This window comes from Panulirus ornatus, chromosome 47, assembly GCF_036320965.1.
Source record: "Panulirus ornatus isolate Po-2019 chromosome 47, ASM3632096v1, whole genome shotgun sequence".
Taxonomy (NCBI): Eukaryota; Metazoa; Arthropoda; class Malacostraca; order Decapoda; family Palinuridae; genus Panulirus; species Panulirus ornatus.
Genome location: NC_092270.1, coordinates 9,189,592 through 9,217,518, shown reverse-complemented (window position 1 = coordinate 9,217,518; position 27,927 = coordinate 9,189,592). Strand labels below are relative to the sequence as shown.

The window sequence follows — 27,927 nt, the reverse complement described above, 5'->3', positions numbered from 1 at the left end:
TTTAAACAATACATACCATCTAAAGCCACAGGTTCAGAATAATTTTCCCTGTACTATGTGATTATGAGACTGGAATAGTGTTGGATATGATTGTTTACAGTGCCAGTGATGTAGATATTCCCAAAAGCGATTCCCTGGAAATTTCTGGTGATGCAGTAAAGGAAGTAATGGCAAAGTATATGGGAATGGTCATATCCTTTACATGGACAATTGAAATACAAGTCCAAAATTGTGTTGGTTCATGTATGAACAGAACACTGGAACATGCCAAAATTTTATGAATAATGCACTCCAAATGTGGTCATTGAAGAAAAAAAATATATTGGCTATCGTTTGGCATGATAAACTCGACTGTGGTCATGTTGAGTCCCATTAACCAAGGTGAAAGAAAGGACAGTGATAAGGAGCACTGTAGAACAAAAGATGCAGTTATAGACTTGAGAAAACAAGCATCTTATTAAAACGATAGTGATGTGCAAATTGGTTCAGTTGAGTGCTTTAGGAGGTGACATGCAAATTGTTTGAAACCTGTTGAATGGTATAACAAGTTGTTTCTGCATGTAATCGATGTGACCTTCCTCATTACCTACATCAAAAACTTGAAGAGGAATGGACATGATAAAATGAAAATATTTTGTGTTCCAAATCCTTGAAAATTATGGCACACTTTCTCAAACTTAGGACTCTGTCAAAGGTATGACCTTGACAGACTCTCAGGCAAAGTCTTTGTCATTCAGCACTTTTTGGAGTTTATCATAACAAAAAATCAGACACAAGAAACAGGTGTAGTGCTATGTTTGGAAGATAACAATCAGTATTCAGGAAAGTATTCAGTCCTTGGTGCAAGGAATGTGGTGTGAGTGCCTTTTCAAGGATTAAGCACTTGTGAATGATTATTGAAATTATAAACTACTGATGTAAACATGTACAGATGCTCCTCAATTAACATGGGGTTACGTTCCGAGAAACCCATTGTAAGTTGAAAATATCATGTCAGAAATACATATAATACTTTACATCTAACCTACTGCATGTCATAGCTTAGCCTAGCCTAACTTAAACATTCTCAGAACATTGAAGTTGCTTTACAGTTGGACATACTCGTCTAACACAAAGCCTATTTTATGAGTGTTGAATATCTCACCATCGTAAAGTCGAAAAATCATAAGTCGGGGGTCATCTGTACGAGGTGAAAATATTAGAAACAAGTTACTGTAAGTGAACTCTTGCTCCTGAAAGTAATTTTTGTGTTGATTGGGCAGACAATAGGAAATAAGATAGCAAGATAGCATCAAATGAAATGATGCTGTGAAGAATGAATTAGAACTGAAATGCATAGTGTAAACAATAGAAACAAGTGAATAGATCAGCCTTTAATGGTCAGTACTCCACCAATGTCACAAATGGCTCAGCTCTCTCTCATCACCTGCTATGCATCAAGGCTCTTGGCTTGGCAGCTCCTAGATGCTCAGTTCAACCCCCCTCAGTGGACAAACAAAGGTAGGTAAAAGGATTTATTTTGTTGTGTTTTTCATACATCAGCATGTTTATATTCAGTTTTATAAGAACATAGTATGTTTTAAGATTTTTCATGTTTTTTGCACAAACAGCAGTACCAGGTTTTTCTTTAGCTGCAGTTTAAGGGTTAGAGCCAGGATTTATAGAGAATTTTTTAAAGAGCACATTTGCTTGTGATTTTTGTACTATTCTGGTGTTTCTCAATGCACAAATCAAGATTTTCTCTCTCTGTTCTATGGCTTGTCAAAAACACAAGGGAGGAACCAAGTCAAAAAGTAGTTGAAGTCCAGCCCTAGCTGTTGAACACAAGTTAACTCTTTTGATTCCAGCCCACTCATAAGAGTTTGTTTGTCCCTTGTGAGGTTTGTCTCTTGTCTTCAGCTTTGACCTTGTAAAGTAGCCCTGGTGCATGTACCTGGAGCAACTTATGCACCACAAACATCTTGCTGAAGCAAGATATCTTGATCCTGAGTTACTGTTAGGGAATTCGAGAAAAATGATAGCTCTACATAAGATAGGTATCTGTGGTAACAGTGCATCACCCATGACATCCAGAGAATGGATGTGAGTGGATGCAGCCTTTCTTTGTCTGTTCCTGGCACTACCTCACTAATGTGGGAAAAGGTGGTCTATTATAGGGGAAAAAATATATAGATAAACCTCACATGTAAGTAAAAAAAAAATCCCCTTGCTTTGGCTGGTACACTGATTATATGCTATTAAACTTTCACTCACGTCAGGTACATGCCTTTTTCATCTTATTATCAAAATGCCAGTGTTTTTTAAGCCATCAGCACAATATTATGGTGCACTGATGGGATCTTGTCTTCAGAGTTCACATGTTAAGATCACTCATATGCCCTTTCAAGTAAGTTCATATCACAAGATCACTCAGCTTCCTTGAGTCATTTTGGGGGATGGAGAGTGAGTTTATAAGATTCTACTTGCTTGGGCTTATACTACAAATATAAAGACACCTTTAATGAGGATGTATCATCAGTTGATGATAGAGTCTCATCAAAGAACTTTTCACTTCAAAAAAAAGTCCATCCTGTCCCTGCTACCAAGTATAGTGCTGCTTTGGAACTGGAGGCCTGGAAAAAGGATCCTGGGGTAATAACAGGGCCATTTTTAAAATGGGGTCCTGGGTAATTATAAATGAAGTAAATCTATATAGGGTATGGCGATAAACCAACTTCCCCCAGTACCATGGACTTACTAACCTACGGACGATATTTAAAGGTATTTATTATCTAGGAAATCATTTTTACTGTTTCAAAGATCAGGTTCTGTATCATTTATCAGCTGTCTTGTAGGTACATGGGCAGAAGCTGTTCCTTGTTACGAGCATATTTTTGTTATTGGCACCTCCTTCAGGCAGTTTATGCAGCTATTCTTGAGTGCTACTTTTATTTACCTGCCCACTTACTTATCAGAAGTCAAGTGACCACTGGAAGCCTCACATCTTGGTCTAGGTAGAAGACTGTGTAGTTTCCTTTTTTATTGTTTTATTTCCTTTCTTAATGTAGCCTCCAGATCTTGGTATTTTTCTGGGTCAAAGCTTCTTTTGAAACCAAGAATAGTGTAGTACTGCCACCCTTGTGAATGGCATTGATGTTGTCCACTGTGTGAGGGTTAAACCCTGTTATTGGGAATGAAAGGTAGAAATGCAGCTCATGTGACTTGTGAGTCTTTGTAAGTTTTCCTGCCCTCCATTTTTTTTTTTTTCAAGGCTCCAGTCATGGGCTAAAGTCCACATCAAGGCCAGGGCTTAATTGAAATGTAGAAAGGACTGTGAAAGGGAAAAAGAAGAGACAAGGGACAGTATTTATGAATTTTTAGGAAGTGAAAAACCTGTCTTTCAAAATGTGCTATGTCATAGTTACTGGAAAGACATGAGAATGTTGAGAGTTCCAAAGCTTCGAAATATAGGGAAAGAAACGGTTATCAAACCAGCCCACCCTTGAGTTGCCAATGGCTGCACGGTAATCATGTGATGTGGATGAGTGGGTGCCACAGTCTCATGGCAGGACTTTAGATAATCAAAGAGAGAAAACATTTGTAGCCTTAGGGGAACAATTGGGAAAACAGAGGAAAAGTGTATTGCTGCTGGAATAAGCACAGCAGAACTAGTTGATCCAGTTGCTTTTTCAGAAAGCAGGCATTGACATGGCATAAACAGCATAACCATAATTTGGGTTTACTACTTATTTTAGCAAGAATTTTCAAAACTTTAAGAAGAATTTCATGTACTGGTGGTTGGTCACTTTGAAGGACACTGAGTAAAAAGAAGGAAAGCAAATTAACACAACAATAGCTGTATGAAAGCTTCACAGAAATGCTTTTGCATTCAAACCATTGCAAAAATTCCACTATAGCCTTTTAAAAGTAAAAGGATTCGTCTCATGTTGATATAGATCCAGGAAATAAACACATCTTTGCTAATCATTGAAAAGATGCATGATGAAAGCATGGATGATGTGTTGAAGACGAGGAGCGATAGAAATCATGTGCCTGTAGCTTGGAGGGACCAAACGAGAGTTGTAGTACGACAAGGACTAACCAGATGGGGTTGCCTGGGAGAGTCCCATAGCAGTACCATATGACACTTTCAGCATAAAAGCATTATTCTTCAATATGAGAAAGATTTAGTAATTCTTACCAGAGACAAACTTATTTGTTACTGAATATAGACTACCACTTCAGTAAAATAACTTGACATAACTTACCAAGCTTGATGTTCAGCTTTGACTATTATATAAGGTCAATAAAATCAGCAAGCTTCAAGGATAAACAAACAATATGTAAGTCCTAGGTTTATAGTAAATCACAAAAAAATGAGATAAAAGGAAAATATACAAACAGCTTCTTTAGATGAAAATTAAAAAAGAATTAAATTATGAATGATACTGCAGATTACAAGAGAAGAAATATATTCCATGAAACATGGACCAGACTGCAGCTTCTGCACTGTATAATGCAAGAACAAAACTGTAGCTTATCCAACGTAAAACATGAGCCAGACTGCAAATTCTCCACTGTGAAATATATGTACTACGCTACAAATTATCCACTGTAAAATACATGAACAAACCCGCAGCTTGATGTACAGTGAAATACATGGACCGTAAAGCTCCAGATTTTGATGTTGTTTAGTTTTGTATCTCCCAATTATTTCTGTTTTCCCATTTCACCTACTGCTCTTGTAACTCTACAAAATTCATTGCTTTCTTAATGAAATGTAGTCCTCTGACCCTCCGGCTAGGATCTGCTATGGGGATTACAATATAAACCATCCGAAAAAGGCGGAAATCCTCCTTAATAGATGGTGATGGTTGAGGAGGGAGGTAGGGACTTTCAAGTCCTCACATTCTTATTGTTTTCCAAGTCTTCATGATGTGTAGCAAATTATCAACCACCTTACCCAAATTCCTGACAGTTATGACTACTCTACCAACACTATGGATAAGTTTTTCACATCCAATCCTTTATACAGTGGCTGGACAACATCCCTAACAGGTTCATCTGACCCCACACTTGAAAATGTCTCGTGACTAACCACACCATTTCCTTGAAACATCAATATTGGCACTGAACTAACTTACAAAAAAATATTTTTCAACTGTACCAAGAAAGATTACTACCTCTGCTTAGGTGTTGTTTTCATCTTTGCTACATGTATAGCAGTCTTCCTCCGAAACTACTACTCTACTCCATGATTCAACTATTCCCATTGTAAGACCTTTTGGGCAGACATAGAAAGACTATCATGTCCTAAAATCGTTGCAGATATGATATTTAAAAGGTGAAGTGTTCTTTTATTTAGATTTAGTGTGACAACCTCTCTTCTTCCTCTGATAAAGTCTTTTGGTCTTTCTCTGAAAGTACATTTTAACATTTTCTGTTATGTAGGTTATCTTTCCCTATTTTTTTTAGATATTTATTTGGTTTCTGCTCCCAGAACTATATGCTTTTGTTCTTCCAAAATTAACCTGACCATGTAATGCTCACTAAGCCATAACATCTCAAAATTACTTCGTGGCTTATAGCACCTCAAAGGTGGGCTCCTGTGGTGTCTGTATTTTCTGTACACTGCTAAGCTTTGAAACTAACTTTTGATACATTTCCTAACAGCCATGATATACACCTTTTTAAAAGACAGGATTTCCACTACTCCAAAACTTATTGTTTTTACTTGTATCTTCTTACTCCTCAGTCTTTTAAGCCCTTTATATATTTCACTTAAGACCTGGCCTAAATAAGACCTTCTGTTGGTAACAGAAGCCTCTGACATCAAATAAAATAAATGCAGATTATTTGATGTAAACTACATTGACAAATTTGTAGCTTATCAATTGAGAAATAAGGGCCAGACCGCAGAATATTCACTGTAAAATACATGAATAAAACTGTAGTATCCACTGTGAAATATGCGGAACAAACAGCATGTTACTCACTATGATACATTAATAAAACTGTAACTTATCCACTCAGAAATCACAGACTAGACTGCAGCTGATCCACTCTGAAATATATTACAACTGTGTATTACCACTGTGAAATACTGAGATCAGACTCCAGATTATGCAGTGTAAATATAGTCCAATCTGTAGATTACCAATTGTAAAATACATGGACCACACTGTAGCTTACTGAATAATAAAAAAAATATGAGACTGTGTATTATACACTGTATAATGCACAGACCAAACAGCATAATATCCACAGAGAAATACATGAATTTCACAAATTAAGACAGTTATTAATGCCTTCATATAATGTTAGGAATAAAGTGAGAGCAATAAAAAATATATTAACCTGTACAAGTATCTCAATATATTCAACAACTTTTTTACATATTGAACAAGTTTACAATCTGGTTATTCAGTAATTTCCCCATTTCTTCTATCCATAAGGAGAAAATTATTCAAATAGTAACTTGTGACGTATCTGTTGGTGATATTAACTACAGGTTAACAACTTGGTATGTACAAGGGCTTGAATATTGTAATGTACCAATTCAGAAGTCACTAAAAATAGCAAGCTCAATGTCAGATACACCTTGTGCTGATCGCCAGTTATTCTCTGGGTAATCATCGAAGTTCCGCGTGTCACCTTCGTAACTTACTTTTGGGATGATGGGAGGCTGTAAAAGAAATATATACATATACAAAGAGTGATATGAATTTATTTTGCTTTGATATTATAAAAGGCATTATAATTCAAAAACCTTACCATATCTTTAAATACATATTTTAGTTAGTTGAAAAGAACATTAGAAGTATTGGGAGGGTTAGTGACTGCTGCTTAGTAAGCCAGCGCTTCAGTGGTTGTCACGTTGCACACCTCTGATCCAGGTAGTTGTCTTTTCCTTCTGCTTCACTCATATGTGGACTGCTGACATACTGTCAATAAGCATACATGCTCTCTTTATATGTAAATACATGACAACACTAACTCGCACAGCTCATTCTTTGTAAGTATATTTTTCTACGGTGAGCACTATGGGCTAGCCCTGCACTTTGGCAAAATGGTAGGAGCAGAAGATTAAGTAGCAGGTAGGAACATCTAGGCAGGAGCATGAGTTAGAAATATTAGGCACAAGTAGTGGGTAGGAGCATTAGATAGAAGTAGTCAGTAGGAACATTAGGTAGGACCTTCTGCAAACACAGCACTAGAGTTGCCCTCTGCCAGTGGCCTGTTAAGGGTGAGGCATTTAGGGCTAAGAAGCAGCATTGGAGTTCTCTAGTTATGGAGACTCTACTGCCATGGCCACCGCCTTAAGGGAGTTCCAACTGGAACAGGTGTCAGTGATATAGGTAGATAGAATATTAGAAATAAAATATGAATTATCTTCAAATTTGTCACTATTGTGAAACATCGCTCTGAACTGTCATTTTGCAGGCATCACCTGTGCAATGACTTTTATAATTTTCTTTAATCTGAATTCTTGTACCTTTAAGTCCCAACCTACCTTTATTTTCCTCTGGTACACATCTTCCCAATCAACATTTTTGAAGAATCGGTGCCTTTTAACATCATCAGCTCCATTCTGTAAGGAATATAAACCAGAAACTTAGGCACACAACCACTTTCCTGAGTCATAAGGTAGAAGAAGGGGCATAAAGTAGTAACGTGGAAAGACAGGTCTGTCTGTCAGAGCAAAGATGGGTCTGTATGGAGGCACAGTATCTCGAGTGTTGTATGGATGTTAGCTTTGGCTGTACAGTATCTTGAGTGTTGTATGGATGTTAGTTTTGGGCCCATAATACAAAATAAATGTAATGGGTGGACATGGAAATGAAATACATGAGGAAAATAAACACTGTGAGGTGGGTTGTTCCTATACGGAAAGTTGGTGTTAAAAAGAGGTGTGGTTGTTGGTGGTCTAAATGAAGGGGGTTGACCAGGGTGTGCTGAAATGGTTTGGACATATGGAGAGAATGAGTGAAGGAAGATGAACTAAGAGAATTAATGCATCAGAAGTGGAGGGAGCAAAGGGAAAGAGCAAATGAGATGGAATAATGTACTGAATGAAAGATGTTCTGGGCTACTGGAGCCTGAACATTCAGGAGGGTGACAGGCATGCATGGGATAAAACAAACTAGGTGGAAGTGGTAGATGGTGAGGAACAAGCCATGAATGGAATGGACCAAGGCACATAAGGCAGTTTAAGTAAAACATGAAGTAGTCTGTTGGACTTGGCTTTGGGTGATGAGCTTTGGTTTTGCTACATTATAAACAAAAGCTTATGAGCAGATGTGTCAATGACATCACTCTGTTTCTGATAGTACTTCACTAAGGAAGGAGAGGCAATTAGGTATGATAGAAATAATCAAAAATAGAGAAAAGCAGATGTTACCTTCATGTTCCCAAGACGTTTAGTTCGATCCTGAGTAAGGAGTTTCTTGATAAGATCCTTTGCTGTAGCATCCAAATGCCTAGGCCACTCTACACGCCCGCCTAAGATTTTCTCATAGATACCAAAAGGGTTGTCATCAAAAAATGGTGGGTAGCCCGCCAACATTTCATATATGAGAATACCTGTCATAGAGAGAAACATGTAATACATGCATCTTAATATCATTAAAACATATATTTCTCAAGGCAATTTAAAATCCAGTGGCAGGTAATGAATGAGAAAACAGTGAACCCTCAACCTATATTTTACATTCATCTTTTTTCTTTAACAGACCTATGTTCCACCTTTTTTCTGCTCGAATGGGCTTCTTCATGCCTTCCAGCAGCCTTCAGCCATCAACAATATTTTCAAACATCTAGTATTCCAATGGCCTTCAACATTCAGGTAAGTTAAACTAACTTCAGTTTACTTAATAAAGTAAATAAATTTTCATAATTCTTAAATGCTGTCACCCTTTCTCTAATATATTTTCATATTCAGGCAACATACTCTCAAACATAACAACCATAGTTTTGTTATCTTTCATATTCAACATCAAATCCCTTCTCTATCTCTGGTACTGTAATCTGATCACCATTATCTGATATTTTTCCCAGCCTCTCTTCTACTAATTCTTCCCTCATTCCATCTAATAAAAGGGGAAGAGCAGGGGTAACATAACACATCCTTTACTTACACAAATTTCAATATCACACCAATCCTTCATTCACAAGCGTTCATGACATCTTTACATAATTACATGAATGCTTACAGCACTTTCCTCACCCTAATATAATCTCACAACATTCTACAGTTCTTATCAAATAATTCTGTGTTTTCCAATGTGGAGTTTTCTTATTCATATTAAGAATATCAGTTTCAAAAGGAACTTTAAATTACTTGCATGCTCATGACTTCAATTTCTCGTGCCAACATTAATCGTATCAATAGTATGCTACAGTAACATACATCTATCAATCCAAATATTGGTAAGGTCTCATGACAAGGGCACTCTCCTAACTCTGATTATACAATAATCTAACCCAAGCCTTGCCCAAATAAGTTTATCAAAACTTCACTGTAAAACTGAGATCATAAAAGTTTATTCAGTTAACTGCATGATCATTCAGTAAGGATATCACTCTTCTCACTCATCTATCATTTACAAATGATGTAGTAGCTACTAACCCAAAGCCCACCAATCCACAGCTTTGTTGTGACCTTTGCTCTGGATGATCTCTGGTGCCAGGTATTCCGGTGTACCACAAAGGGTCCATGTCCTGAAAATTTTAAAACTTAAAAATTTATATGTGGCATTTTGCATACAGTCGTTAATATCTAAAGTTTTTGGCTGCCTCAAGGAATAGTGCTAGTAGTAGTTCCTATTCTTATGGTGAGAAAGTAGCTCCTTAAATGGGAACACAGATGCTTATATCCAAGTTTAATCTACAATTTGATGTTACGAAAGTCTTTTTTTTTCTTTTTTTTAAGCCCACAGCATGCCCTTTAGCCATGTAATTTTCTTATAAAGCCATCAAAGCCATATGGCTGAGGTTGGCAAGACAAGCAAACACAAAAAGATGTCTTAGTAATTCATACTGCTCGCAAGTAATTATAATGTGTCTGAAATGTGGTGGGACAGAATTATTCAAAAATTCTGCTGAAAGCACCTGCTTCAGCAATACTACTGTGCCCAATCCATAAAGTCAACCTGCCATATTTTCTTAGCTGTTTATGCCACTGAACGTGAAGTTTGCCTTCTCCATGAATTGGTTCCTGATTCAACTGAATATCAATATGCTTTCTTTGTTTATACTACTAATGTTAGCACAGACCGACCTTTAAAATTCTGATCAACTAGGACTCGCAGAATTGGTGAGCAGTTATCTGCGAGGAGGGCAAATTTACAATCAGCTGGCAGCCTGATCTTATGACAAAGGATATGAGCTAAGGGTACAAAATGTTGGTTAAAACATTCTAAAGTTATATCATGAGTAATCCAAGCTCATTTCTTTGCCTTGTAAATCAGAATAAGAATCTTAAACCCAAGTGTAAAATTTTGCACTTTTCCCATCACAAGCAACTTGCATTTTTGCTTGTAATAATTCTGGTTTATACAGGGAAAGACTGTAAGAAGTGTTTTAGAAGGTGAACATCTCCCAACACTCACAATACACACCAGTCTCATCTGCAATGATGATCTATTCTGGACAAAGGAGAAAGTTTCTCACTGAGGTGTTAAACCAGTATCTGTGAACAAAGATACCATAACTAATCTTAAATTTTTTAAACCAAACTAGTGAGAATGAACAGTTTAAGTCGAGTTTAATGCTACCTGGTACACTATAGCCTTAGCAATAGGCACTGGGTCAGAAACAGCAAGCCTTAAAGTATTTGTGCAACACACCACTGATTTTGCTTAATCACATTCAGCATAAAGCTTGAAGATATCATTAAATTGCTTTTTAATGCGGTAAATGATAGTTTCGGACATCATGCTCTTCACACAGACCACATCCTGACATTCCCTTCCCTTGTTTCTTCAACACTTCAACTTTCTTTGTCATTCTAAGGAAATCCTACTTATGCTTCTGATCACTTTTTTTCAAAGCCATGATAAGGGTTATATAAAGCAAAATTTGAAGGATATTCTGGTCCCACTTAAATGTTGGGGATACATTCCTGGAAATCCCAACTTACTACCTAAATTTCACACAATAATGTGAATGAAATGATGAGAAACGTACAGTACAATGTTTTATAAAAATCTAAATGATGTATTATCCATATACTTATCTAATGAGGCATATGGATACAGAGACTTATGATGAGCCAAACAGAACAACTGATGTTGGCTGCTACATAAGGGTTAAAGGAAAGGTCAAATTGGAACTTTGGACAGAAGATGTAGCAATGATAGGAATAACAATGGGAGAAAGAAACATCTGGTGATACCCAACCAACTGCAAGCAACATACATCAACAAAATTTTACAAATAACATCTGTGGACTTAGCGACCACATCAGGAGTGAAGTAAGGAGACAATCATTAGGACCAAGAAAGGGACACAGAACAACAAAAGCAGTATAGTATATGAGATCCCATGCAACAAGTATGAAAGGAATTATTACAGCAAGACTGGCAGGGCCTACAGGTAAGGCTACATGAGCAAAAAGCTGATGTCATACATCATCACACCACTAATACTTAGGTGGTTTATGTGGACACAGAGGGACACTTGCTAAGATAGAAGGATCCAAAGGTTTTACACCAGGTAGTAGACAAGAAGACAAGGTAAGCACTGTAAGCATCCCATATTGCCATTAAAAGAAACAATAACACCAAAGCAGGCAACTTCACCTGGGCTAAAGCAGCAGGAGAAATGGCGCTCTGTGAATGGCCAGTTTACGACAGGTGAATGCCAGTAACGGACCAATCAGGAAGTGATGTTTCTCAGTGTCCAGTTCCTTGATCCACCAGTTTTGTATATAAGCTTGTGTACCTGTTATGATGTATCATTACTCTCCAGAAGAAGTCTTTGTCAAAACTAGTTAAAAAGAATAAATTCCTAGCTCTTTTCACCCAATAATGTTTCTGCCACCATGTTCATTATATTAATTACCAATCCTTGGTTCATTGCCTGCATTGTCTGCCTTTACATTAGTATAAACTTTTTCTTGCAGCTGGTGACACACTTATTGGTTGAGGGCTTTAAAGAAAATTGACCTATATTTGGCTCATGGTCCTGATGAAGTCCCTCCAAATGCTAAAGGAAAGTGTGGAGAAATTTAACAGGCAACTCAAAATATTTATTCAACAGGTGACTATATAGGAAGGCATAGTTCCAGAGGTGTGGAAGATGGCAAATGTCATGCCAGTATTTAAGAAAGGTGATCAGAAAATCAAGCTGATCTTCAAACCAGTCTACCCAACAAGTTCATTTTGTGAAACAATGGAAAAGATAATCACAAAGCAAATGGATGACTACTTAAAAAGGAAAACCTACCTACCTAGAGAATACAGATCCAAGGAAAGGTCATGCATTACAAATCTCCTAGACTTCTGACGGAATGAGCTCCATCCTAAATCAAACAGATGAAAGGGTAGATTGTATATTTCTTGGATGACCATGAAGCTTTTGAAACTATACCACAACAAATGCTGAATGAGAAGCTACAGCTACATCTACAAGCAGGGAAGGAAGCAAACGAGGCAAGTTAAAGGAGCATTCTCAAAATGGGCAGGGGTCACCAATGGTGCGTCCCAAGACTCGGTCTTAGGCCCAATGCCATTCATGGTATATGTAAATGACTTGTCTGATACACTGGACTCTTACAAAGTCACGAGAGCAATAAAGAATAATGATGATTGTTTCAGCTTACAGGGGAACCTGGACAAACTCATTGGTGCTTTTAAACTTCGTATATTTGTTACTTGGTAGTATTCTTAATCAAATGTCAGTCCTGTTTTGTTTAGCAATTACCAATTTTCATATAACTTTATACTAGCAAATCCAAATTTTCTACCATACAATCTAATTTCATGCAGTTCTAATCATAAATCTAAATTTTCTAATTTTTTTTCCAGTTCCTGCTCTCCATGGTACTTTTACTCAGTCTTATCTAATTTCATATGATTTATGTATAGTTCTCTAAAAAAAAATTTGCAGCTCTTGATTCTTCCTAGTGCTTTTTAATCAGTACCAACCCCTGGTAGGCTTACTGGCCTGTCGGTGAGATACCTTCGGTAAACTCAAGCCACGGTACAAACTGTAGGATGGCTAAGTTTATCACAGCAGTGGTGCTTTACCCAACCATAGTTGGTACCCACTTATCAACCAACCAGAGGAAGGTTTTAATGGTAAGTATTCTGTACTACCTGTTGCATTATCTTCAGTCACATTTTTATCAGTCATGTGTTGTCAACATTAGATTTTTTCTGTACAATTCTAGTTCTCTTTACTCAAAATATTATATGTTATTAGTCAATAATCATTGTCACATTCTGTCTGTCACGCTTTTGTCAATCAAAGATCTCAATGTCTCATTCTTTCTAGTCAATGTTTTCATTGTCACAGTCAAATTATCAGCCACTAGCACTTTGTGTTATGTCATTCAAGTTTAAATTTTAAGAACCACAATGGAAATCAGTCTTACTTTTGTCATGCATGTAATTATTTTTTCATACTCATCTGCCATCTCCCACATCAGTGAGGCAGCATCAGGAACAAATGAAGACACTGCCTAATTTGCTCAAATCCACTCTCTAAGCAGTAATGCATATGCAACCAAAACCCCCTATCCAGAACCAGGCCACACAGACCTTTCCGTTGTTCCTCTAACCATTTCATATGCCCTTATTCAGAGCGTCCACTGACAGTACATTGTCCCATGTATACCACAGTGCTCCAGTTTACTCTGGCCCATGAACTATTAATTCTTTTCTGTTTATAAGTCAATGAAAATTAAGCCTCTGCCCATGCTCCTGCTTCTGTGACCCACTAAAGAATGTAAACTTCATATAAAATCCAACATATCTCTCCATACTTAGTGTATCTGCCATCCTGCATGTTCAGACTCGAAGCACTCAAACGTTTTTCACTTCATCCTTCCATCTCTATTTCAGTCAGTCCCTTCTCCTTGTCCCCTCCACTTCTCACACATATACCCTCTTTGTTAACCACTCCATGCCCAATCTCTCCATAAGTCTAAACCATCTCAGCACATCCTCTTCAGGTAGCTCTTGATCATCCATACCTTTATTACAACACCTCTCTCACCCTAACATTTCTTACTGAATGAACCCTCCTTGCACCTCATACTGCCCACAAACATTTCATTTCCAACACACTTAACCCTAATCGGGACTCTCTCATCTATAGCACATGCCTTGCATCTATGCCACACTGCTGGGATCACTATACCATCAATCATACCCATCTTAGCCCTCCTAGATAGTGACCTCTTTCCACATATTTCTCAGTGCTCCTAGGACATTTACCCTTTCATCCAACATACAGCTCACTTCAGCTCCCATGGTTCCATTTGCTGCCTAAAAATCTTAGAGGCTTGGAACACCCAGTCTCTTAATAACTTCACAGCTTAATCATTCAAAGACAAGAGGCAGAAATCCAGTGCTTCCCTTACATGGGAAAGCTACATGCAGACGATACACAAACTGCTAAGAATTTTTATACCTAGTGTGTAGATAAGCTGCATAAGTCGCTTTGTTTAAGGAGTGGAAAGAACATATGAATGGTGAAGACAGATAAAAATAATTAGTGTTGATTTTTTTTAATTTCTTTAAATCTACAGAGGCACTGAAATTTTTGCAATCATTTTCATAATTCTTTAGGTTAACTCAGTTAATATAACTTACACACTTTTCCTGTACTCTATAAAATAATCTAGTTGCTTGAATTCATTTTACAATGAATCAACCATCCACTGACATTCACTTTGTAAGGTAAATCTAATTACTTTTGTTAATTAATTAATTTGTAACAAAATTTTTTCCCGCAGCTAAATGTATATCTGCAGGTCCCATACTGTAAGATTAATTTTCTTCATAGACATGCACCTGAAGTAATAACCGAAATGTGCATTTCCATTCGGATTGCCTGATACACCCAAATTACAAGAGATGAAAGGACACAGGATTTTTATAAACAAGTATCAAAAACTGTAAGGAAAGTGTCTAGCTCACTGGTTTGTGCTATTTCTCTTACTGATGTGCAAAACTTTCACAACTTCCTCTATCCAGACAGGGAAAGGATGCAACCCCATCTCACACTGACTCACATGGTGATAAAACGTGGTATGAGACTAATAGTTGTACGAGTCACAAATACATGCCCCTTGTAAGTACTCAAAAATTCATCTGTAATTCAATATCCTGGCCAGTTTTCTTATAAAAATATGTAAAGATATCAAAATATTCACACATAACATCAGAATCACGCACCTGTCAGTGAGCTTCTTAGCAAAACCAAAATCTGTGATTTTAAGATGTCCATCTCGATCCAGCAGCAGGTTCTCTGGCTTGAGATCTCGATACACAACAGAGAGAGAGTGAAGGTACTCCAGAGCACTTACAATCTCTGAGGCATAGAAAGATGCTGAGGAAGAGAGAATGATATGAAGGATGAATAATAATTCAACATATCAATCTGCATCTTGTATGCTGATACTTCCTTTAGCCATCATCAGCTACAGTGATATCATAGTGATATCTACAACTGCTGGTAAAACGAACAAGCAACATCCTGCATGAGTTGAATCACGTATCTACAGCCAGTTCTTAAAATGTAAAATAACATATAACTTAAGTATCTGACACTTGTTTACCAAAGGAATTCCTTTTCACTTCACTGCCTATTAAAAACATTTTTTTTCAATTACAGAAATATTATTGAAATGGAAAAGAAACGTACCAATAAACTGATCCAGGGCATATGAAGTGGAAACCACTAAATGGTCTGAGGGGCTTGGCTGTTGATGGAGGCTCTGGTTTCAGCACCTTGTTTATGAAAGCTAGACTGTTAATGTATGCAAGTTCCTGACACTAACTGACTGTGGCAGGAAATGGTGACATGGACCAGTGACGGCTTCCATAAGGGGAGCAGATGGGAAGTGGTGACAGGTAAGGAAGAGGTAAAGAGATAAAGTGAATATTTTGAAAGACAGTATACGTGTTAGACAATAGGGTGACAAGTTAAGAGGGGATTAAATAAAGGTATTCAAAATTATCAAAGCCTTTGTTAATCTGAATCTGAGAAGTAACTTAAAAGACTTGATTTGTCTGATTTCACTCATACTAATGGATACAAACTCTTGAGCAAATGTTTTATCTCAAATGAAACAAGGTAAATTTTCTCCAGTAGGATTGTAACATATGGAATGATTTACCAATTAGAGTGGTTATAAGCAGTACTATAGTTATTTAAAAATTAATGATAAATATTTTGTTTTGATTATACAACTTATATTTGTGCCTCTTTAGTGACACTGACAATTGGCAGGTTATTTTCTCTGAATTATCTTTATGTCTTCTAACTTTTACCTAACTAATCGGTGGGTTTCTGGTCTTCCTTTAAAACAAACAGCCTCAGAAAAAACCAGAGGGCTATTGCTGTTTGGAATGTTGTATTCTTCATCTGTTCCTAGCACTGTGATATGCACAAAATGATGAATTACATATGAAAAAGTAATTTCAGGTATATGTATCTGAACTTACTTCCTGCCATAGGAGTTCCTTCTGTATTTATGAAACTTTTGCTGTGCTCCGGAAGCTGGTCATGTGCACTGGGCATGGCCAGTTGTGTATGTCTATATGGGGGAAAATTAAGGGCAACTGAGCAGTCAGTGCTTTATGTCTTCACTATGGTAGTTGAATTTTGGGCATGAAGAGTCCTCGGGTGTTCTGAATTGGTGTTTGTAGCAATGTAGAGATGGGTGATGTCCAGAGCATAGAAGGGAGAGTATGACTCATATTTGCTTGGAGAGTGTAGTGTAAGATGGATGTATATCTGATAGGGTTGTATTTTAGACTTGAGATGGAAGGATGCTTATTTAGCATTTGTTGGGTCATTTCTGATTGTATGTGTTTTGTCAATGTTACATTTGCTGGGGTTAGGAGATCTATGAGTAGAGATTGCTGAAGTGTGAAACAAGGGCAAATATGAATTAAAGCAAGATCACTTGGTTTAGGAATGAAGAAAGACAGGTTATTTAGAGTGTAATGTTTTAGATCCCCAGGAGTGGATATGGCAATGAACCATGGGAGATGAATTAATTCATAGGGTTGATGAGGGAGCAAAGGTCATGGTAGCATTAAAGATTCTGTGGAAAGAGAGGTCATTATATGATGGAAGGGCAAAGATGGACATGTTTAAAGAGTAGTAGTCTGTATGGCACTGTATTTATGTGAGGCATGGGCTCTATAGAACGTATGAAACAGGGCGAAAGTGTTGAAAATGAAATGTGTGAGGACATTATGTGGTGTGAGGAGGGTTGAGTGATTAAGTAATGACAAGGTGTGAGAGAGGTATGGTAATAAGAATAGTAAGGCCGAAAGAGCTGAAGAGGGTGTACTGAAAGGGTGTGGACATATGAGAGAACAAGTGAGGAGAGGCTGACAAAGAGATATTGTGCTGAGAGGATTTGTACATATAGAGAAAGTGAGGAGAGGTTGACAAAGAGATATATGTGTCGGAAGTAGAGGGAGGGAAAAAGGAGAAAAGGGAGACCAAATTGGACACACAAGGCTGGAGTGGGAAGGGTTTTGAGTGCTTAGGGCCTGAACAAGGAGGATGTAAGGTGTGCATGGTGGACTGAACCATGGCATATGAAAGGGCTTGGGAAAATTATGAAAAGGGTTATAGGGCCTGACTGAGGACAGGTGACAGTGGTTTTGGTACATTACAGATGACAGCTGGAGAATGGATGAGATCAATTTTTTGTCTGTTCCTGGCACTCCCTCTTGCAGGAAACAGTGAACAAGTATGAAAAAATACATAAAAACGACTCAAATTCCTGCTTTCACCCATTCTCCCAGACTCAAAAACCAGCTTCATCTCCCTGGCCTCCAGCATACCCTAACTCACCTCCAAGACTGCAGAATCATTTAATACATTATAACTTATCGTTGAATCTAACTATTAACAAGATGAAACATACATCACTTAAAAGCCAGGAACTAACCTGATGACAGGGGAAACTTGCCAGCATTCCTAAGGTATGCAAAGAGTTCCCCTCCACAGACATACTCGAATAGCATGTAGAGGAAGCGGTCATCCCGGTAGTGCCAGTACCTGTAAAACATAAAACATTATTATAGCAGTTAGTGTCAGAACTTATGAATCACATGGACCTTTTTCTGAGTCCCAGAAAAAGCATTTATTTTACAATCAACCAAATTATTCATTCTTCCTAAAGGGATGGTTAATAAATGGTATCATGGTAAAAGCATGGGTATGTATAGATACACATCATTGTCATCAACCTGAAACCCCTTTTAGGGGACTCCTACGTGTTTTTTTTTTTTTTTCTTTTTAGGCTTTTCTCAACACAGGAGCAGGATAAGGATTTCAGCAATGCAGTACTATTTTCTATCCACTGATGATACAGCCTTATCAAATTTGACTTCTCACTCATTGTATTTCCACTTGTAGAGAGTCCATTAACACCTATAAACACATGCATTTTATTAATATTAATATTCTATATACCTCCAGATCCCCTTTCATGGTGTTACTGAAGCTTCAAAAACTGCACTAAACATCAAAAGCAAGAAAATAGAATAATCCTTCGGAGTGAGAAGTTCTTGCATATGGTTTGTACTCGCTCTCATTCATGACAACCTGGCTAAAGGTGACTTTCCACTTGTAATGTAACACGTCGATGGATTCAGGTAACATCAATATCTACATATAAACCTACATACAAACATATATGATTTGAGAGTTGCCTTCCACCTTTTCCTGCTTAAATCAGCTCCACAATTTTGAAGCAAGTCAGTTTATCAACATCTTCTATGCTATCATCGATCATAAAAAACTCCTTCATCTTGACCCTGCCTGTCTCCTTGCCTGTTTCAAAGCACTTCAAATTCTAGACCTGATAGAAGACTATGCATTCACTACATGGTTACGCATCCTCATGGTAAAGCACACCACTAAACCCACTGATGTATCTATGAAACTCTTCGAGTAGTTCTCTCCTGAACTAGTCAGACCCCTCTCTTCCATCATCATTGTCTCTCTCCTGCAATTGAAATACTCCTGGGCAACTCTATGCAATTGAAGACACAAGAAAAAAAAATTCGTTTTCTCTAGATAGTCAAAACTATCTAATATGGAAGTTAACGTGTTAAAGGGTAGCAATAATGTTATTTCCAAGTTTCTTTCCTTCTGGTTTTACCAGTATTGCATTTCACACAGTACAGCAGCCTTCAGTTGACTTCCTGCTTTTATGTAATGTATTTCATTTGTATCACCCAATAGTCTCAGGTATCTTTTTCTGGAGGGTGGTTCAGACTAATGTAGAAGATATATTACATAAAACTTTTTTTCCTGTCTCTCCTAATACTGTAATAAAATCCAAGAGGGTTGGGAGCTTACTGCACTGTAAGATCAGTCATGAAAACAAGCATCTTTTTTATTCCACAAAAACTAGGATCTTACAATTATGCAAGTAATTTTTCTCCAACTAGTGGTACATGACATTTCAAACACTTTCTTTCCAATTTGCCATTGCAGCCCAAAGTGGGAAATTAATGAAGTCAGAAACATCAGTCACGAAACCATAGTGAACGATATCATCAGTCAGAGTAATGTATTTGCACTATCGGCAAGACTGACTGTTCGACCATAGACTTTGGAGGCTGATGTGGGACCTGGTTTTCATGTTGGCGAGTGGTGCTATGTACGTAAAATATGATGAAACACTATAGACTTTGGAGGCTGATGTGGGATATGCTTTTCATGTTGGTGAGTGGTGATATATATGTAAAATATGATGAAACACTGTAGACTTTGGAGGCTGATGTGGGATCTGCTTTTCATGTTGGTGAGAGGTGATATATATGTAAAATATGATGAGACACTACTTCCAGGAGTTGTAAAGACTGTCAAGAATAATAAATTTCTTGTGTTTTGTTACAGATCATGTTGGAAGGTACAGGAGGCAGCTGGAAAAAGATGATGAAATTTTCTAAAATAGGAGTATGTGGTTACGTGCAGCTTGGAATCTCCAGTTGTCAGAAGTCACTGTGGTATCTTTATATTTCCAGATTTACCATCCAAGCATGGTTGGAATACTGAAAAACCTAAGAAAAACTTCTTTAAAAAGGCAGCTCTATGTAAAAGAGGAAGAGATGTATACTCATAGGATTTCATCCCTTGAACTTGCTTTGCCATCAAGTAACCTTTTAAACTTTTGTAAACTATTGGCATTCAGTTTACTCTTTCAGCCTATTCCAGCAACTGACTACCCTTAAACATCATTACTTTTTTACATCCTTTCTAACAAGCTTCTTGGCCCCTGGTTATTCTGGTACTGCATCTCATGAACAGCTTTTCACTGTCAATATCATCCAAATGATTCAAGCCAACTCTTTCTTTTCTCTCCATGGAGGACAATATTGTAGCACTCAGCCTCTCATCCTCAATTTAAGTACCAACATCGCTGCTCTTCTCTGGATGCTCTCAATCGTATCTTTGTGTTTCTTAAGGTGCAGTGACCAGATCCAAGTGGCATGATCCAGTTTTGGTCTGTTCCATGCAGGTAGTAGCTTACCAGACATTTATGTACAAAGAGGCTGATGTGGGACCTGGTTTTCATGTTGGTGAGTGGTGCTATATATGTAAAATATGATGAAACACTACTTTTAGTTGAAAAGACTGTCAAGAATGATAAATTTCTTGTGTTCTGTTACAGATCATGTTGGAAGGTACAGGAGGCCACCTGAAAAAGATGATGTTTTCTAAACCAAGAGTATGTGGCTATGTGCAGCTTGGGATCTCCAGTTGTCAGAAGTCACTGTGGTATCTTTATACAGTATTTCCAGATCTACCATCCAAGCATGGTTGGAATACTGACAGACCTAAGGAAGACTTCTTTACGAAGGCAAATCTGTAAATAAAGACTTGCTCAGCTTTTCATTGATAATCCTATTACAATTGAAACTCAGAGTTGTATACTCATAGGATTTCATCTCTTGAACTTTCTTTGCCATCGAGTAGCCTCTTAAACTTTTGTAAACTACTGGCATTCAAAGTTTCCACATTCAGCCTTTTCTGACAACTGACTATCCTTAAACTGAAACAGTACTTCTTCACATCCCTTCTAACAAGCTTCTTGCCCTACTTCTTCTCATGGATTCTGGTTATTCTAGTACTACATTTCATGAACAACTGTTCACTGTCATCCAAATGGTTCAAGCCAACTCTTTTTCTCTCATCTTCAGCATTCTTAATTTAGGTACCAACATAGCAGCCCTTTCTTCTCTGGATGCTCTCAATCATATCTTTGTGCTTCTTAAGGTGCAGTGACCAGACCTAAGTGGCATGATCCAATTTTGATCATATCTATGATGTTGTCAGTAACGTACTAGATACTTATGTACAAGGCACCACAGTACCTAAGAAGCAGGAAGGATAGTAGAGCATACAGTTAGAAATATGATACAGAAGAGGAGAGGCAACTTTGGGTAGTCTGGTTTCAGAGATCAAATTAAATAAAGATACAGGGTGTCCCCAAGAAATGTACTCGCTTGTTGACACCCTATAACACTGATTTTTTTTTTTCATCCAATTGGATCTGAAAAAAAAAAAAAATCTGTTATAAGGTGTCAAAAAGTGAGTACATTTTTGGGGCCACCCTGTATTCTGGATCTGGGGCTGCCATGAATACTTAAAAAAGTAGACAAAAAAGAGCCAGGGCTAGGAGCAATGAGAAGGGATGGGTCCTAGTCCCTTGGTGGTCAAGAGGGCGCCCTTGGTACCATTCAGACCCTTAAATGGTGGCACAATTCTAACTGCACCAGAGCAAAATTATCATGTATCTATCCATTGTATACATGAATGAAAAATTTGGAACTGAGGAAGAACTGTATTAGTTATGCATTGCCAAGCGTTATTTATACAATTGCAAGAATGAATTTGCAAACTGAATTCCAGTAACCCATAAGCAGATAAAGTAGAAAAAAAGTGCATCCTAGGAAGGGGAATATTAAAGGCTTTAATGCTAGCACTGCACCATCATGACTAGCCTTTCAAATATTAATAATGAGGGAGTGGCTATAATAACTGTATTTGTATGATGAAGTAACCATCCATACTTCCACTGGTATCGAGACCATGGAATAATTATAACCACAATGTTGGGGGTGTGAGCAAACAGAACCTGTGCTGACATCTGCATAATGAAAGATGGTGATTATAGAATATTTTCACATTCTATAAAGAAGGGATAAATGAGCACAATTTCCATATCTGTATATTAAAAGATTTACTCTCCAAACACTATATTTCCCTGTATAATACAGGAGTGTTTCCATTTAATACCCCGATCTGTAAAATGCAGAAGTTTCAATAAAATATTCAATACAACGATGTGTTTCCATAAAGATACCAAAATACTACAATGTTTCCATAAAAAAAAACTCAAAAATTTACAATATAGGCACAAATGACCACATGATCTTACCTCTGTAATATGCAGAGATGAGTTACCTACCATACAACACTTACATCTGTATGATGAAGGGGTGAGTGACGAGGCGGAGGATATTCTTCTCATTCTTGACGTGGTCGACCTGCTTCAGCCTGATGACATCGCTGATGGCAAGGATCTTCATGGCTAGATACTGAGACGTCACCTTGTCCCGACACAGACAAACCCGGCCAAATGTGCCCGTACCTGGGGACAGGAGAGGCTGGTTAATGCTGGGTGAAAAATAAAGGGATGGTCACTGTCACTCCCAGGCCTGAGAAGTCTCTTTACAAGCCAGGCCTGGGTTTACAATACTTCTATAATGAGGGTACACTGTGAAGAGTCAGGACACAGTGTAAGGGGGGCCAGGACACAATGTGTGGAGTCTGGTTATGCTGTGAAGAGTTTGACACACTGTGAGGGGTCAAGACGCACTGTAAAGGGTTGGGTCATGCTGTAGAGAGTCAAGACACACAGTGAGGGGTCAGAACTCGCTGTGAATGCCAAGGAAACACTATAAGGGGTCAGAACACACTGTGAGGGCTCAGTACTCACTGTGAGTGCTCAGGACACACTATAAGGGGTCAGAACACACTGTGAGGGCTCAGGACTCACTGTAAGTGCTCAGGACACACTATAAGGGGTCAGAACACTCTATGAGGGTCCAGGACACATTATGAGGGCTCAGGATACACTATAAGAGGTCAGAACACACTATAGGAGGTCAGAACACAATGTGAAGGCTTAGAACACACTGTGAGGGCTCAGGACACACTATGAGGGCTCAGGACACACTATGAGGGCTCAGGACACTCTGTGAGGGTTCAGGACACACTATGAGGGCTCAGGCCACACTATGAGGGCCCAGAACACTCTGTGAGGGTTCAGGACACACTATGAGGGCTCAGGATACACAATAAGAGGTCAGAACATACTATAAGAGGTCAGAACACACTGTGAGGGCCCAGAACACACTATGAAGGCTCAGGCCACACTATAAGAGGTTAGAACACACTGTGAGGGCTCAGGACACACTATGAGGGCTCAGGACACACTATGAGGGTTCAGAACATACTGTGAGGGCTCAAGACTCACTGTAAGGGGTCAGAACACACTGTGAGGGCTCAGGACACATTATGAGGGCTCAGGACACACTATGAGGGTTCAGAACATACTGTGAGGGCTCAAGACTCACTGTAAGGGGTCAGAACACACTGTGAGGGCTCAGGACACATTATGAGGGCTCAGGACACACTATGAGGGTTCAGAACATACTGTGAGGGCTCAAGACTCACTGTAAGGGGTCAGAACACACTGTGAGGGCTCAGGACACATTATGAGGGCTCAGGACACACTATGAGGGTTCAGAACATACTGTGAGGGCTCAAGACTCACTGTAAGGGATCAGAACACACTGTGAGGGCTCAGGACACACTATGAGGGGTCAGGACACACTATGAGGGCTCAGGACACACTATGAGGGTTCAGAACATACTGTGAGGGCTCAAGACTCACTGTAAGGGGTCAGAACACACTGTGAGGGCTCAGAACACACTGTGAGGGCTCAGGACACACTGTGAGGGCTCAGGACACACTATGAGGGTTCAGAACATACCGTGAGGGCTCAGGACACACTGTGAGGGCTCAGTACACACTATGAGGGTTCAGAACACACTGTGAGGGCTCTAGACTCACTGTAAGGGGTCAGAACACACTGTGAGGGCTCAGGACACATTGTGAGGGGTCCGAACACACTGTGAGGGCTCAGGACACACTGTGAGGGCTCAGGACACACTATGAGGGTTCAGAACATACCGTGAGGGCTCAGGACACACTGTGAGGGCTCAGTACACACTATGAGGGTTCAGAACACACTGTGAGGGCTCTAGACTCACTGTAAGGGGTCAGAACACACTGTGAGGGCTCAGGACACACTATGAGGGTTCAGAACACACTATGAGGGCTCAGGACACACTGTGAGGGCTCAGGACACACTATGAGGGTTCAGAACACACTGTGAGGGCTCTAGACTCACTGTAAGGGGTCAGAACACACTGTGAGGGCTCAGGACACATTATGAGGGGTCAGGACATATCATAAGGCGTCAGAACACACTATGAGGGTTTAGGACACACTATAAGGGGTCCGAACACACTTTTAGGGTTCAAGACACACTGTGAGGGTTCAGGACACACTGTGACGGATCATGGCACCCTATGAGGGCATAAGACACACTGTAAGGGCTCAGAACACACTGTGAGGGCTCAGAACACACTATGCGGGCTAAGGGCACACTATGATGGGTCAGGACACACTATGGGAGCTCAGGACACACCATGAGGGGTCAGGACACAATATGAGGGCTTAGGACACACTGTGAGGGCTCAGGACACACTATAAGGGCTAAGTACTTACTGTGAGTGTTCAGGACACACTATGAGGTCAGAACGCACTGTGAGGGCTCAGGACGCAATATGAAGGATTAAAACACACTGTGAGGGCTCGTATCACGCTATGATATGGACAGAACACAATGTGAGAGCTCAGTACACACTAAGAGGGGTCATGACACACTGTAAGGGTTCAAGACACACTATGAGGGATCAGAACACACTGTAAGGGCACAGGACACAGTATAAGGGGTCAGAACACACTGTGAGGGCTCAGAACTTACTATGAAGAGTCAGAACACACTATGAGGGCTCAGTATTCACTGTGAGTGCTCAGGACACACTATAAGGGGTTAGAACACTGTGTGAGGGCTCAGGACACACTATGAGTGCTCAAGACATACTATATGAGGTCAGAGAGCACTATGAGGGGTCATGACACACTATGAGGGATCGGAACACACTGTGAGGGCTCAGGACACGCTATGAGTGGTCAGAACAAACTGTGAGGGCTCAGGTCACACTATGACACACTGTAAGGGCTCAAGACATACTATGAGGGATAAGAACACACTGTGAGGGCTCAGGACACACTATGAGGGCTCTAGACGCACTTCAAAGGGTCAAACACAGTGTGGACGCTCAGGGCACACAATAAGAGTTCAGAACACACTGTGAGGGCTCAGAACACGCTATGAGGAGTCAGAACACACTATGAGGGCTCAGTATTCACTGTGAGTGCTCAGGACACACTATAAGGGGTTAGAACACCGTGTGAGGGCTCAGGACACACTATGAGTGCTCAAGACATACTATAAGAGGTCAGAGAGCACTATGAGTGGTCAGAACACACTATGAGGGATCGGAACACACTGTGAGGGCTCAGGACATACTATGAGGGATCAGAACACACTGTGAGGGCTCAGGACACACTATGAGTGTCTAGGACAAACTATAAGGGATCAGAACACACAATGAGGGCTCAGGACACACTGTGAGGGGTCAGGACACACCGTGAGGGTTCAGGACACACTATGAGGGGTCAGAACACATTGTGAGGGCTCAGGACACACTATGAGGGCATAAGACACACTGTAAGGGCTCAGTATACACTGTGAGGGCTCAGGACACACTATGAGGGCTCAGGACACACTGTGAGGGGTCAGGACACAATGTGAGGGTTCAGGACCCACTATGAGGGCATAAGACACACTCTAAGGGCTCAGTACACACTGTGATTGCTCAGGACACACTATGAGTGTTCAGGACACATTACAAGAGATGGGAACACACTGTGAGACCCCAGTGCACACTATGAGGGCTCTGGACACACTATAAGGGGTCAGAACACTGTGTGAAGGCTCAGGACACACTATGATGGATCAGAACACATTGTGAGGGCTCAGGACACGCTATGAGGGGTCAGAACACACTGTGAGGGCTCAGGACACACAATAAGGGCTCAAAACATACTGTGAAGGCTTAAGACTCACTATAAGGGGTGAGAAAACACTGTGGGGGCTCATGACACACTATGAGGGGCTAGGACATATTATAAAGGGTCAGAACACACTGTGAGGGCTCAGGACACACTGTGAGGGATCCGAGCACACTAAACGGGCTCAGGACACACCATGACGGCTCAGGACACACTACGATGGGCCAGGAAACACTATGAGGGCTTAGGACCTACTATGAGGGGTCAGGACATACTGTGAGGGCTTAGAACATACTATGAGGGCTCAGGACACACTATGAGGGCTCAGAACGCACTGTAAGGGCTCAGAACACACTATGAGGGCTTAGGACACACTATGAAAGGTTAGGACACACCATGAGGGGTCAGGACACACTATGAGGGGTAAGGACACACTGTGAGGGCTCTCGACATACTATGGAAGGCTCGGGACACACTGTGAGGGCTCAGGACATACTATGTGGACTCAGAACACACTATGAGGGCTCAAGACACACTATGAAAACTCAGAACACACTATGAGGGCTCAAGACACACTATGAGAACTCAGAACACACTATGAGGGCTCAGGACACACTATGAGGACTCACACCACACTATGAGGACTCAGGACACACTATGAGGGCTCAGAACACACTATGAGGGGTTATGACATACTGGCTCAAAACATACTGAGGGCTCAGGACACATTATGAAGGCTTAAGACTCACTATAATGAGTCAGAACACACTGTGAGGGCTCAGAACACACTGTTAGGTGTCAGGAAATATTGCGAAGGGTCACAACACACAGTGTTTGGGGTCAAAGCAATTTGTGAGGAGTGAAAACATGCTGTGAGTGGGTCAGGACACAGTGTGAGGGATCAAGACAGAGTGTGAGGTCAGAACACAAGTGTGAGAGGTCAGGACACACTATGGGGTGTCAGGAAACTGGGTGTGAACTGTGAGGGGTCAGGGCATCCTACGAGGGGTTAGGAAACACTGCTAATGATTGGGATATATTGTGAGAGGTTAGAACACATAGTGTGACGGGTCAGTACACAGTGTGAAGTGCAGGACAGTGCGAGGGGTCAAGGAACAGTGTGAGGGGTCAGGACACAGTGTGAGGGGTTAGAACACATTGTGAAGGGACTTAACATACTTTGAAGGGTCAGTACACGCTGTGAGGGGTCAGGACACACTGTGAGGGGCTAGGACACACTGTGAGGGGGTCAGGACACACTATGAGAGGTTAGGACACACTATGAGAGGTTAGGACACACTATGAGAGGTTAGGACACACTGTGAGAGGTTAGGACACACTATGAGAGGTTAGGACACACTATGAGAGGTTAGGACACACTGTGAGGGGTTAGGACACACTGTGAGGAGTCTGACAGAAAAAAAGGCCCAACGAATAGCAAAAAGATTGAGGCCAAAGTTATGATA

The 27,927-nt window shown here is 39.8% G+C and overlaps 1 protein-coding gene and 1 long non-coding RNA gene across 5 annotated transcripts in view; one reads left to right on the top strand and one right to left on the bottom strand.

The window, feature by feature from the left end:
• The first annotated feature begins 296 nt into the window (after positions 1-296).
• Positions 297-22,530, top strand: LOC139763530 (uncharacterized). Of its 3 annotated transcripts, XR_011716178.1 has the most exons (6): positions 297-1,500; positions 8,712-8,824; positions 13,137-13,280; positions 15,823-16,061; positions 18,655-19,908; positions 20,083-22,530. It is a non-coding gene; the product is annotated as an uncharacterized lncRNA (long non-coding RNA). The 3 variants fall into 3 exon arrangements; XR_011716176.1 differs by having other exon boundaries at positions 18,655-22,530; XR_011716177.1 differs by lacking the exon at positions 13,137-13,280 and having other exon boundaries at positions 18,655-22,530.
• Positions 4,324-27,927, bottom strand: part of Pka-C3 (Protein kinase, cAMP-dependent, catalytic subunit 3) — a 40,754-nt gene continuing 17,150 nt past the window's right edge. For both annotated transcript variants that reach the window (XM_071689706.1, XM_071689707.1), the window contains exons 2-8: positions 22,672-22,840; positions 18,122-18,231; positions 15,384-15,537; positions 9,608-9,699; positions 8,381-8,562; positions 7,493-7,570; positions 4,324-6,664 (exon numbers count right to left, since the gene is read on the bottom strand). In XM_071689706.1, the coding sequence (XP_071545807.1) occupies positions 6,539-6,664; positions 7,493-7,570; positions 8,381-8,562; positions 9,608-9,699; positions 15,384-15,537; positions 18,122-18,231; positions 22,672-22,840 (911 nt within the window). In that variant the 3' untranslated portion in view covers positions 4,324-6,538. The remainder of the gene's footprint in view (positions 6,665-7,492; positions 7,571-8,380; positions 8,563-9,607; positions 9,700-15,383; positions 15,538-18,121; positions 18,232-22,671; positions 22,841-27,927) is intronic.